The 14,848-nt window shown below is 44.6% G+C and overlaps 1 protein-coding gene across 2 annotated transcripts in view; it reads right to left on the bottom strand.

Moving 5' to 3' along the window:
* Scamp1 (secretory carrier membrane protein 1) overlaps positions 1–14,848 on the bottom strand; it is an 83,315-nt gene that overhangs the window by 19,757 nt on the left and 48,710 nt on the right. For both annotated transcript variants that reach the window (XM_021180351.2, XM_021180353.3), the window contains 3 exons: positions 5,982–6,080; positions 5,012–5,120; positions 2,579–2,707 (listed from right to left, as the gene is read on the bottom strand). In XM_021180351.2, the coding sequence (XP_021036010.1) occupies positions 2,579–2,707; positions 5,012–5,120; positions 5,982–6,080 (337 nt within the window). The remainder of the gene's footprint in view (positions 1–2,578; positions 2,708–5,011; positions 5,121–5,981; positions 6,081–14,848) is intronic.

The following is a 14,848-nucleotide window of genomic DNA, read 5'->3' as shown; positions in this document are numbered from 1 at the left end:
AAATATCAATAACCTTTTGTAATATGTTAAATTTTTTCTAGATGATTTTTAAAATAACCATGATCAGCAAGTCATCAACTTGTACAAAAACCAGGCTGCCCAGGTACCTGGGGGTGCGGCTGTGTAGGGTCAGATGTAGACACAATGCTAAGTATGTACACTCCGCCATCTGTGCTGTGAATCTCTATGTGTCTATGCTGTCAGATGCTGAGGACAGGCCAACACTAAACAAGTGTTTCAGTCATGTTCACAGATTTATAAGATGAGCTACACTTTTTTATGTGAGAGATTTATTCACATTATGAGGGTCTGAAAGACAGGATCAGTGAGCCTGAATTTGCAACTGCCAGTACCCTGTGATTCTTGAAATCCAAACCACAAAAGGAGAGGCTCCAAGCAGCAGTCTTCCTTCGCTACCTGGTGGCTGGGGTCCACAGTTTGCTTTTCATTTTTTTTCTTAAATTCAAAAGCACATTCAGAAAGGTTGACTATCATTTCACAGTGATAATTCTAGTTGCTATGGTTCAACTGCAGCTTCCATTATCTGCTTCCATTAAGGGATCATTGAAGCACATCTTCATTGTATTCATTAAAATGGAAATCACTTCTTCATCTTGGTACTCTGTGGATGGCATGCCATGGACTCTAACCCTGGGCTTAAGAACCAAGCTATCAGAATACCTTGTTACACAGTTATATAATGTTGGCCCACTTAGACAATGACACTGTCAAAGCTTTGGCTTCTCTAAGACTAAGTAACATAATACCTGCTGGAGGATGTGGCTGGGGCATGAAATCCATCTCCAACAAATGCTATCAATCACTATGAACGAATGAATGAATGAATGAATGAATGAATGAATAGCACAGCTTCGGTTACCCGAAATGCTCCCAGGCTGCTACTTTAGAAAGCACCACACTCCCACAGTGTCTGCCCTTCCTGAGCTGCTAGTACTTCACTCCAAGCGATGCTTCCTTGAAACAGAAGCCTAATGAAAATATTGAGTCCTATTCCAAAAATGATTGCAAATTAAGTGAGATTGGAAAACCCTACAACTACCTGCGCGCCTCTGAGATGCTCTGAAAGCTGTGCACTCCCGAGGCCCAGCACACCTGCTCGGAAACCATCAGCGCTAGCAGTTACATTAAAATTAGCCATCTTTCCTAACCAACTTCCATTTATTAAATCTATTGTAGAGTTTTCTTTCTACCTCTTTACCATAAAAAATTAAGTTAAATAACTTATGCCTAAAATACTATGTCTATTTTTAAAATTCATATACAAAAAATACAAATACATATATGACACACAGAAGTAATTAAAACACAGTGCACATATAGAAGTATGAAACATACAGAATACTACTGATACCAAGGCAAAATCTCAATAAGAAACTAAAAGTTTGAAAGTTATAGCCAGCTGGGTGTGGTGCTGCATGCCTTTGATCCCAGCTCTCAGGGAACAGACATTGGTGGATTGCTATGTTCAAGGCCAGCCTGGCCTATGGAACCAGTTCCCAGACAGCCAAGGTTTCATAAAGAGACCCTATCTCAAAACAAAAAACAAAAAACAAAAACAAAAAAAACAAAAACAAAAAACCAAAAACAAACAAACAAAAAAATGAGGTAATATCCACTGTAATTTTTTTGACTATGGAAACAAATGTTCTTTTTAAAACTATAACAAAAGTAATGTCCATAAACAATTGTTTTTCATAGGCCAGCAACGAAGAATGAGTTTGAAGAAAATTATTATATCCACTTAGGAGAAGCTGGGCACTAAAGTCTCACTAATCACCCAGTAAAACCCACACGCTTTCTTTGGAAGGAACGCACCTACAGATCACCTACTGCCCCATCTGTCCAGCAGATGAGGGACCACACTGCCACCCGCTCTCCTGACAGACTCTCGACAAATAGGGCTGAGACTGTTTGGGACACAAATCAGGGACTAAGTGGACGTCTGTGTATACACAGCAAACCTAGCTGCCCGACACATTTCAGATTTCAGAGTTGTAGTTGTACTCAAACATCACAAACATCCCAGCTGAAAACACACTCTGGTTTGTTGATTACACTGTCCCATATAAAGCAATTTCAAGAATAAAAGTATTCACGGCCACTTAAAGATGAAAAGTAAGCTATGCCCAAGCAACGTTCAAAGTTACAGCTCGCGTGACCGAAGCCCCTGACTCTTCCTAAGATCAGCCAGAGTGCCCACACTTAAGAGACTCTAAATGGTACTCCTTGGTATTAAAAACGGGATGCAGAATGCTGCCAAAGCAAGTCTCGCCTAGGTAATATTCTTCAAAGGAAAGAGATCTCTGGGAAATCCTCTCCTGTGACAGACAAGTTGCCTTTCACCGAGTCACTGCTGGTGTTGGATGTGTGGGCTTTCCTCAGCCAAAAACTTACACAATTTTTTTTATCTACATATACTGTTCACTCTGAAACTATGACTATTAAGTTCTATATGAAAAGACATATAATATGCACTTTAATATAGCATTTAGGTATCTGCTACTAATGGAAATATGAACTCGCGATGCGTTTATAGATGTGTCTGCTGTATACTCACACATCCATAGGTAGTACATAAGCTTCACCGTCTTCTGGAACTCGACAGGAATGTCAACAGAAAAGTCTTGATAGAAACAAGGTCCTACGGGGAAATTGCTAGGAAGAGGAGGCCAATTATTTTTTCTCCCTGTAAGTGAAAAAAAAAAAAAAAAAAAAAAAAACAAGTTATTCCAGCAAACACATTCTCTCCTTCCTTATTCTACTTGGGCTCTAAGTAAAGGCCTGGCTTTGGTAGATGGCAGATGAAACACTACAGTGCTTGTCTCTTACAACAACTTTGAAAGCCAAGCTTTCATTTTTAACTTTTTTCCTCAGAAACCTTTTTTTTTTTTTTAAGAAACAATAAATGGTGAAATAATTTCCCAGTGCCATATCATACCATGTTTAGCATGTTTCTGTACAGGAGAATCCAGAGACAAACCCTAAGAACTGCCTAAAACAGAGTTATTTCAAAGGCTGAGAGCCTGGCTCTCTGTGGGGAGGGTCATTAATTCTTAAGCTTCTGTTTTCTCCTGGTGTCGTGGGTCTTTTCAATAGAATTCTGTCACATTCCTAACTGATCTGCAGAGGGAAGACAAGGCTCTTAGCAAGACAAGACTGGCTAAAGGAGCAGATCTGGACACTTCAAAGACTGACCAAAAAAAAAAAAAAAAAAGTTATCTCAGAAAATCAGAACACTGTGAGAAAACATAAGACAGTCTGTTGTGTGAAGGCATGGGGGATTCCAGCAGCCTAAGGGCTGGAGAGACCCCAGTGAGGTGTGAGGGGGGGCTGTGTCTGAATAAACAGAGACTGGCAGAAGACCTGGGAAATGGAGGCAGGAGCAAAAGGCAACTGTAAGGCACAAATTCAGACAAAATGTAAGCAAAAGAACAACTGAAAGTCATTGTCTATTTTCTCCTTCCTCTTCCTCCTCCTCTATATCTCCCTCTTTGTGTTTGCTTGCTTGTTTTTTTTCGAGACAGGGTTTCTCTGTGTAGCCCTGGCTGTCCCAGAACTCACTGTGTAGACCAGGCTGGCCTCGAACTCACAGAGATCTGCGTGCCTCTGCTCCTGAGTGCTGGTAAAAGTCATTTTCTATTACTAACTATACTATATCGCTTTTCAAATTCAATTATATATATTTTTACCTATCTGAACATTTTTCAAAAAGAAAAGTATGACCTGTTGCTTATTCTCCTTAGCATATGTCCTCAGTGACACTAGTTATAGTATTAAAATTTGGGGGGGGGGAGGGGACCAGGAATACAGCTCGTGGTAGAACACTCGTCTAGCATGAATCCCTGGATTGGTCCTCAGGGAATATACATGATACATCATGTAAGAAGTATCCAAGAATAGCAATGAAGACTGGAGACTCTGAAACCAGAAGTTGTCAAGCCACTTGCTGGCTGGGTGGTCTTACAAACTGGAAACTTCATTTCCTCACAAAGTAACTTCTCAAGGGTGGTGCTGAAATTTTAACATGGATTACGGGGGGGGGGGGGGGGGGGGGAAGTACTACAGGGTGCCAACATACTGCAAACTGTAACTATTAACTGTCTCTTTGTTACTATCTTTACTAAAACATCTTTCATACTCAGAGAAATAATTAGTGTCAGTGAGCATAAAGAAAGTAAGACATGTTATCACTGTATCTCCTATAGAGGCATCTGTGACAGTGGAAGCAAGAAAATGACCAGGTAAACTTGTCCCGGCACTCTAGGAGAAGGGAGGAACTGGGTGTTACTATTGCTGCCCTTGTTTGGGGTTACCCCTATTCCAGCCACCCTAACAACGCCTGCCTTCCCTAACCCTGCTTATCCCTCTGCTGAGGCTGCTAACTCTCCCTCACAGATTCTTTTAGAGTTATCTTTAGCACTCAGAGCCTAAACAGATTGCACAGCAAGTAATTAATCACACTAACACTTTCTTAGCATTTTCTGACAAGTATGGGGTACCTGTGAGGATACAACCAATAAACGTGAACATGCAAGAGTCCAAGGTGGGGCACACTCGGCACACTCAGTGATTCAAGGGAGCTACTGAGAAGCCCACACCCATGCTTTCAGCTGTACCTTCCTTTCTTCTGAGGCCTCTTTCTCTTCCCCCTCATGCTTAAGCCTACACTAAGATCTTTCTTTTAAGTCCCAGCTCTTCTTTAAAGAAAGAAAGAAAAGATTCAAGAGAGCCAAGTGGAGAATCAAAGGCTCTCTGGCTTGGGATGAAGCACACTTATCGGATCTGTCTCACTTTCTCGGAGAGAGCGCCAGGGCTCTTCTAATCTATCAAAAGACTGTAGCTATCAGGCAAGATCAGAGAGCTGCAGGTATCAAGTAAGCAATCTGCTGTGTCTGACCTCTTTGCTAGAGTCAGAAACCAGGGCAGCGCTCTGTCACACGCCAGTGACGCAGAGCGAGGACAGACACCCATCCCACTCTCCGGATACTACCATGCTGGCTCAGGTTCTGCATCTCGCGCTCACGACGATCCAACTCTGCAGCTTTTCTCTCCAGCTCTTCTTGGCGCTTGAGCAGTTCAGCTTGAGCCAAGGCATGTTCCTAAACAAAATGGCCAACACACACAGGTTAGCTGACCATCGAAATATTCCAATATCTGCGTGCCTACCTTTATACCAGGAGAGAAACAGTAAATGAACTTTCAAAACAGGGATTCACTGAAAACTATAGCTTTGGAAAATATTAGTGAGATATTTGATTCATATTGCTCTTTTAGTTATGCTAGCCTTCGGGGGCAATGCTGAGGCCACAGGACGGGAAAAACAAACCAAAATGACAGCTCTCGTTCAGAACCAGAGTCTGGGAGCAGACGGCCAGCTCAGCAATTTAGAGTATGTGTGCTGTTCTTGCAGACAAGTTCCCAGCACCCACATCAGGCGGCCACCTGTAACTGCAGCCTCTGAGGGCACCTGCTCTCAGTGCACACAGCCACATGCCATTGGAAAATGAGCCCTTTAGGATAGAGTAGACAGGGTCTAGTAACGCTGTGCCTAAATGAGAGTGGGAGCGCAGGCAGGAACAGTTGAGGAGGAATGGATGGAATGAAGGACAAATTCGAGAAGAGTTTAAGATACCTGCAATGTTCTAGGATGCTGAGGTGACAGGGTGTGCATCAGCCATGCTGTGCTCCAACTGTCACAGGGTGCCAGGCATTCCCAACTGCATGTCAGGATGCCAGGAGTCCATTCGCCTGTTTCTCCTGCACAGCTGCCAGCCCCTAGTCCTCAAGCTGCCCACCAGGTAGGCACTGAGTTCTCACCCAGCATACTTACTATTCCAGTGTCGTTACTGTAGGGCATTATCCATTGGCACCAAAGGCAAGACAAAGTTCACCGTATAAACTGCACAGTGAGATCACATATGAACTTCCGCTACCAGTCTACCCAGTTGACAGGCACTAACCTTTGTGATCTGTGTGTAAGCTGGATGTTCCTCTGTTGGCTTCATTATTGCCGGCTGGGTGTTGGGTACATTAGGCATTTTCACACTGCCTGGTGGAGGCTATAAAGGTTAGAGACAATTATACAACACAAAGACCCAGCCTTAACTTACTTTACAACTATCATGGCACTAGAAAGCAAACCCCAAGCCCTGCCCATCCCCACGTCCTCTCAGCTGCTCTGTAAAGTGCTTCTTTCTGTGTCACTGCTTTCTAACACGCATCTTGGTTTTACAACGCTGAGCAGTACACCATGTAAAAAACTGCACGTCCCTTCTCTACAGAGGGACATCAGACAAAGGTTTTACACAGCAGAGCGGAGCGGGTATGGGGCCATCTGCTTGTACCTGGGAGGCTAAGGCAGGAGGCCAAAAGCCCAGGAGCAGCCTGAGAACATAATGAGATGAAAGGAAGGAAGAGAGAGAGAGACAGATAGACAGACAGACAAACAGACAGACACGGGAAGATACTCCAGTTTACAGTCAACTCTTCCCTCTTCAACACATGTTGACAGCCTGAAAAGGTTTGATTAGAAGCCTGCGGCACAACATCACTACCAGGTCCACCCTGCCAGTGAGCACCAACCGTCTCTAAAGGAGGCTGCAGCACTAAAGGACAGGCAGACGGTTGTAAGTCTATCTCTGAGGATGAGCAAACCATGACATACATAGTGCAGACATCAAAGAGAATGAGTTAACACTGTCCAAGAAACTTAAAAATGCTAAATGAAATAGGGGGCGAATTTTCAAAATGAGTACAGATCTATACAGCAAACTACCATCAAAGGGATTCTACATATATATTCTATACAGCAAACTAGCATCAAAGGGATTCTACATATATATTCCCGTGTTGTTTGCCTCCCCCAAAAGACACATCCTACAGTATGGTTTTGTGTTTTTCAGACAGGCTCTCCTGGCTGAAGCGCACTGCCCACACTGCCTCCCAGGTCCTGGCGCTAAAGGCATTGCACTGCCTTATTCTGCCATATTACTTTAAAAGTAGAACCAAGCTGGGACCAAGTGTCATGGCACATGCCTGGATTCCCAGCTCTGGAGAGGAAAAACTACTGCAGACTGAAGGCTGGCCCAATCTACAGAGTGAAGTTGGCGCTAGAGTGTCCTACAGAGTGACACATTCTCAGTATATGAAATCCCAGGGCTCAAGAGACCCACAAGCCTGAGGCTCACCTGAGCTAAATACATAACAAGACATATGAGCAAGCTCTGAACGTGAGCTTGACAGCAAGCGAGGACTGGCAGACACTTCAGGAGAACATACAGTCACCCGGAACTCAATCAGCTAAGGCTATCAGCCTCTGCTGCCTTAAACACCAAGCAGTGCTGAATGGAGTGAGTCTGTAACGGGCAAGATGGAAGGCTGCAAGACGGTACTGCTCACAAACACTAGGGACGTGCAGACCTCTCCGGCATCCCTCCATTCACAGCTTCTTTCCATTTGCAGATGTTAACTAAATCTACCCAGCTTTAGGTCCCAGTGCTTCTTCAACTAAAGGACTGGGGTGACCACAGCCAGGCGCAACTGCAGAAAGACTTTTCGCCCGATCCCTATGACAAAGGTTCCTAACTCCCCAGCATCTTCACCTCCACTATAAGAGCCCTAAACCATAAAGCACTCTTGTGTGTGTGTGTGAGTGTCTATACACAAGTGTGTTAGTGTCTATACACGAGTGTGTGAGTGTCTATACACGAGTGTGTGAGTGTCTATACACGAGTGTGTGAGTGTCTATACACGAGTGTGTGAGTGTCTATACACGAGTGTGTGAGTGTCTATACACGAGTGTGTGAGTGTCTATACACGAGTGTGTGAGTGCCCGCCCATGCAGGCCAGAGATGGTGCAGAGCTCCCAAAGTGCAGTTACCATCACCGTGGCTACCACAGAGGTGCCAGGATCCACCCTGGTCCTCGTGATTCAACAGCAAGTGCTCTTAACCGCTGACTCCCCTCCCCAGACCGAGATTGATATTTCAGCCATATGGCAGACCTATATTTGTAGAGAACCATAGTATACAGTATCTAAAAGTGATAGTTCATATCCATTTAAATAATATGCCAAGTACATAGTTAAGCTAAGAAATTCTGGACGGGCAGAAGGGCAGAAGAAGTCCGAGAAAGAGGCGCTCTGATGGCTGCCATTCTCCAGGTCACTGGGGTTTAAAGGACACAAAACAAGGCAGTAACCTTGCAGAGAACCAGGACTCACTGAAAACAATACCCTCAGGGAACATGGAGAAGAAAACACCATCCAGGAATGATGGGGAGGGATCCTTACATGTACTGTCCTGATTCCTCAACACAGGAGGAGGGAGGAAAAAAAATCCCTGAAAACTACTTTGAGATTTCATCTTATACCAGATTAGAACAGCTAAGATCAATAAAATGTGCTAGTGAAGATACAGAGAACACCTAGGCAAATGGATGGACCTGGAGGGCATCATCCTGAGTGAGGTAACCCAATCACAAAAGAACTCGCACAATATGTACTCACTGATAAGTGGATATTAGCCCAGAAACTTAGAATACTCAAGATATAAGATACAATTTGCTAAACGCATGAAACTCAAGAAGAACGAAGACCAAAGTGTGGACACTTTGCCCCTTCTTAGAATTGGGAACAAAACACCCATGGAAGGAGTTACAGAGACAAAGTTTGGAGCTGTGATGAAAGGATGGACCATCTAGAGACTGCCATATCCGGGGATCCATCCCATAATCAGCTTCCAAACGCTGACACCATTGCATACATTAGCAAGATTTTGCTGAAAGGACCCAGATATAGCTGTCTCTTGTGAGACTATGCCGGAGCCTAGCAAACACAGAAGTGGATGCTCACAGTCAGCTATTGGATGGATCACAGGGCCCCCAATGGAGGAGCTAGAGAAAATACCCAAGGAGCTAAAGGGATCTGCAACCCTATAGGTGGAACAACAATATGAACTAACCAGTACCCCACCCCACCCCGAGCTCGTGTCTCTAGCTGCATATGAATCAGAAGATGGCCTAGTCGGCCATCAGTGGAAAGAGAGGCCCATTGATCGTGCAAACTTTATATGCCTCAGTACAGGGGAACGCCAGGGCCAAGAAGTGGGAGTGGGTGGGTGGGGGAGCGTGGGGGGGACTTTTGGGATAGCATTGGAAATGTAAATGAAATAAATACCCAATTAAAAAATGATAATCACACACACACACACAAAGAACATTTAAATTCCCTTCCTTCTAGGCATGAGACATCTAGGGACTGTCTATATCACATAAAAATTTACATCCTTCTTGGTGATAAGACCCTCTTGTGGACGATGCCACAAACCTTGGTCACAGGATATAACAAATCAAGCTGTGACTGGGCTGGAAGCTGCCTGCCTCCTAGGAGCTCCCAGTGCTGGTGGGAGCTATGCTGGGAGAGAAAAGCCAGTATCAGTCGTACTCAGCTGTGGATTCTGTGGACTCCACAAATGCCTGCACCCAAGCCTGGGCTCATGAGCCTCAGTCACTCCCGGCTGTTGACACACATAGTGATACAGCCACTGGTAAGACACACATGCGAAGTGCCTCCTGTCCATATATTATGTGCATGGCATAATGAAATCCACTGGCACGAATAATCAGCCTGCACTATCAAGGCTGCCTGCTCTCCTTCCCTGTGTACCTCTGTACTTTAAACATCTCACCCCAAAGCGTCCCATGTTCTCTTGTGCTCAGGGTCTGTGGAATGTTCTCCTGTGCATTCGTCATATGGTCTGGCTTCAGAAACCTCAGATACTTAGTAAATGTACTCTAGGCCTAACCAGAGACAACCCAGAGGTTGAAAAAGAGGGAAGGTACATTTAACTGGGTAACGTGTTGAACAGCCTCCTCGGGTAATCCTTACACAAGCAAACGAGGAGAACTTCCCGGAGCAGCTTCTATGGCCACTATGGCGTGCCCCTATGGCGTGCCACTATGGCGTGCCCCCAAGGAATCTGGAACGTTTTAGATTTGACTCTTCACAGGCAACAGCTGGCTGTAGCTCTGCTTACCTGGAGTCCCTCGGTGCTAAGGACAAAGAGACATAAATGCTAGCTAAGAACCAGGACAAATAGAATTATTTCAATCGATAACCATACTAAAACAAGGCTATTAAAGACTAGTACAAGCCTTTAGAGGAGCTGCATAGTAGCAGAGAAGAGGTGTGCAGGCCAGGAGCTGCACACAGTAGGGGTGCAAACAGTAGGTGTGCACAGACCAACATACGAGATCATGTACCTTCACCCACATATTTACCAGTCACTGGTTACTCCATTGGCCACAGATACATAATGGAGCTTGTGACTTAGTTAGGGAAGACACCACACATCACAACACAGAGCATCTTAGAACAGCAGAACCATGGATTGAAGGGGTCACAGGTGCAGGCTGAGTACAGGTAGTTTCATGAGGGAAGACCATCCCAAGCAGAAGACACAGCTGATGTGAGTGGGGCCAGTGTGCTGTACTCGATACAAGACACACAGAACAAGAGAAGAGGGACAGGTAACAGGCTATTCTAAAGGTTCCTGGTTCCATTCTGTTAAAAAAAGAAAAGTGGAAAGGAGGAGGAGGAAGAAGGAAGAAGAACAAGCAGCAGCAACAGTAAATGGGACTTGAGTTTCCAGTTCTAAGGATAAGGCGTGTGGAATGTATCTCTACAAGAGGTTAAAGAATAAACTTACTGAAAATTCAGTAACACCCCCAAACCTTAGGAAGCAAAATACTGCCCCCAAATAGAACAGAGGTCAGTTTACTAGAGCACAAATTCTGCACAAAGTCTCCATGAACACATGTCCTAACACATGTTAGGAACACCTGTTGAACTGGGCAGTGGTGGTGCACGCCTTTAATCCCAGCACTTGGGAGGCAGAGGCAGGCAGATTTCTAAGTTCGAGGCCAGCCTGGTCTACAGAGTGAGTTCCAGGACAGCCAGAGCTACACAGAGAAACCCTGTTTCGAAAAAACAAAACCAAAACCAAAACAAAACAAAACAAAAACAAACAAAAAAAAAACACACAAAAAAAATGGGAACACCTGCTGAGCTGGTAGCCAGCAATGGTGGTGCACCCCTTTACTCTCAGCACTCAGGAGGCAGAAACTCAGAGATCTGCCCGCCTCTGCCTCCTGAGTTCCAGGCCAGCCTGATCTACAGAGCAAGTTCCAGGACAGCCAGGACAGAGAAACCCTGGGGTGGGGTGGGGGGGTCGGGGTGAGGGAAGCACTTATAGTGACTCACAGCTGTCTCTAGTTCCAGTTCCAGAAGATCTGATGCCTTCTATTGGGCACCTGCAAGAACTGGCATTCACAGAGTACAAAAACATAGAAAAAAAAGTATATCTGACTTCTCAGAGACCAAAGAAAGTGAAGTCAAAAATAATAAACACAAGAGAAAGCCACAAGCTTGGATATCTGTATCCTTGAAACTATTTCTTGAAGGTGAAGAATATAAGGACTTCTCACACAGACCAAGATGCTCTTATATTTGCCTCCAAAAAGAAGGGAAAGAATGTGGGTCACAATCTATGAAAAAGGAAGAAGATCTGAGGAGAGGACGTAGGGGACAACAAAAACATATTTTTCCCATCATCAACTGGGCAGCAGAATACGGCTGGTCTGAACTGCCACCGGCAGCATCTCTCACTAGGGCGCCATACGCACACACCTCAGGCATGCCTGTGCTTATATGCACACACAAATGAGTGAGATGAAGGACAGAAGGGATGCAAGGCTCAGGGGGCCCACAGGGAATTCACAGATGCAGAGGTCGAGGACTGATCGGTGTGCACTTAGATTTATGTGGATTTGCAACTCTAAAAAGTAAAAACAAGAAACATAACTGATGTGTTAAAGAGAAAACAGGTGTACACAAGAAACTGAATAAGAACCCAAAAATCAGGCTCACAAACATACGGGAACAGACAGAAAACAGTATAAATATGGGAGACATAAATCCATCTCCATCATTTCTTTGAATGTCAACGGCTTAAATACACCAAGTGAAACAGGTTTTTCAAAGTGGATCAAAAACCTAATAACATCATCTACTACTACCTTCCTGTAAGATGGAAACACAAAAGAGTCAACTTCTATAGCAGGGGGAGGGGGAGGGGGGACAGGGAGGGGGGAGGAGTGGGGGGAAGTAGGAGATGAGGGGGAGGAGTCAATGGCAGTCAGTTTAAAGGATTAACTCTCTGGAAATCCCAAGAAGAGCAAACCCTACTGTAGCTGAAACACAGTAGAGATCCCTAAGCTTCTGAACTGTGAACTGAAGAGAAAGAGGACGCTCTCTGCAGCCAAGACAAGAAGGTGTGAAGGTGAAGACAAGAAGGGCAGTGCCCAGGTAGCTGAGCTGTAAAATGCTGTGGTGCTAGCCCACTGAAAAGGAGCCTCAAAGCCATTAAACCATAGTGAGAAAAACCAAACCCTCCAGGCAGCAGCAGGTAAGAGGACCACACGGGCACAGTGTTCTCAGGGTGACTGGCATCCACACTGGGTACCACAGAGGCAAGGGGTGGCTTGCCCAGGCAGCTGAGCAGAAACAACTCCCTGTGACAAGAACTCTTTCTACCATCCAAGTTCCTCTGCACAGACACACTAGAAATATGTCAGCATAATCTATACACACACACACACACACATGAGTGTACATGTGTGTACACACACACTACTATCCACATGAACAACACACACACACATACACACACACACACATACACACAGGCTCACTGATTCACTGTTCAGGGAGCAGCCAGCATCTTTAAGAGCTGCCAGGACACCAGGAAGGGAGGATGGCCACACGAAAGATGGACTACAGAGCAGCCCAAGGTTGGTCAGGACACTGCACAGTTACAACCAAGCTCAAAATCAGCAGGAGGAAGGAAATAAGGAAAACCAAAACAGCAACCTAAATATAATAGAAAAACTACAGATATAATCAATCAAGCTAAGAAAATAAACAGGGTTGTTCTTCCTTACTTAAGTGGACAACAAACTACTCAAAACTTAAAAAATGAAAATAAAATTGCTACTACCACAAAATGCCAGAAAATTCGGAGAATCATAGGGCTTCTTATAAGCAAATCTGTTCCAATGGCATTGGCTAGGGAAGGGGAGGGGTGGACTCCTTCTAGAGCAACAGAATGGCTAAGACTGAGTCAGCGAGAAACAGAGCGCCTGACTGCACAATGACAGTGGAGAAATAAGACCCAGGCTGCAAGGAGCAGCACAGGGCCAAAGAATTCCATAACCGAGTTCCACCGAGCACTCGCAAAGTTAAAGCCATTTTTCTCCTCTGTGTGTCTTTCTTTCTTTCTTTTTTTTTTTTTTTGTTGTTGTTTTTTGTTTTTTGTTTTTCAAGACAGGGTTTCTCTGTATAGCCCTGGCTGTCCTGGAACTCACTTTGTAGACCAGGCTGGCCTCGAACTCAGAAATCCACCTGCCTCTGCCTCACAAGTGCTGGGATTAAAGGTGTGTGCCACCACGCCCGACCTCTGTGTTTCTTTTGTTGAGACATAATCTCTCTATATATCCCAAGCTGGCCTTAAACTCCTGACCCTTTTCTACCAGACTGTGCCACTGTCAGTATTTCTTGAATTTTTCCCAAAATTGAACTAAAGGGACTATTAACATACATACTTTATGAAGTTAATTAATTACTTAGCTTTAACATCTATGACGCTTTAAGAAAAGAAAGCCAGGAACAGGAGAGACGCTTGGTGGACAGGAGCCCAGTCTAAGCCATCCTGCTGCTGTGATAAAACACATAACAGGAGCAACCTGGGGAGGAAAGGGTCTACTCGACATCCAGTGTGTAGTCCATCACCCAGGAAGTCAGGCCAGGGATTGGCAGAAGACACAGGGTGCTGCTTACTTAAGCAGCCCAGGGCCACCAGCCCAGGGACAGCACCAGCTACCGTGGGCTGGGCCCTTCCACATCAATCACCAAGGAAGAAAATGCTTTGGTAAAAGAACCTTAACTTGGTTCCCACCACATGCTGAGCGCTGATAACCACCCAAAACACCAGCTCCAGGGGGACAGATGCCTTCTCTTCTTTTCTTCTCTTCCAAAGGCACTGCACTCACCTGTAAAAATATGCACATACACACCACACACACACACAAAATATAACATATAACACACAACACACACTCACACAACACAACATACACACACACAACTTGCAAAACACAATATAATACCCAACATGCCCAGTACAACATACAACACACACAAGAACTCAAAATATACAACAGGACACACACAAGAACACAAAATACAAACATACAACACAACACACACATGAACACATACAATACACACAATACCTGAAACACAACACACAACACAAAAATCACACAAAACACAGGGCAACACAACCCAATATACACAAAACACACACACACACAAATCTTTTTTTTTTTTTTAAATCTAAAGAAAACAAAACTACAGGCCAACTCCTCTAAGGAGAATTTATGCAAAACCCTCACAGGGCACCAGCAGACAAAGTTCAACAACACCTTTAGAAATCACACAGGGCCACCATGTGTATTGTCCCTAACCCAGGAAGGCTGCTTCACTACATAAACAGTCAACATGACACACTGCATCAACAGACTAGAAACTAAAAAGCACATGATCATCTCAGCTGACATAGAAAAAAATGTTGATAAAAATCTAACATACTTCATGGCAAAAACTCCCCATAGTTTATCCTGAAGGGAATTCCCTCACCACACACAGGACTACCTGCAAAGCCTTCACAGCATCCCCCAGGAAAAGCTAACAGCCTCTCCATCAAAACCC

The sequence above is a fragment of the Mus caroli genome, unplaced genomic scaffold (genome assembly GCF_978045245.1).
Source record: "Mus caroli unplaced genomic scaffold, Mus_caroli_1 scaffold_15, whole genome shotgun sequence".
NCBI classification, from domain to species: domain Eukaryota; kingdom Metazoa; phylum Chordata; class Mammalia; order Rodentia; family Muridae; genus Mus; species Mus caroli.
This window is presented reverse-complemented; position numbering and strand designations above follow the sequence as displayed.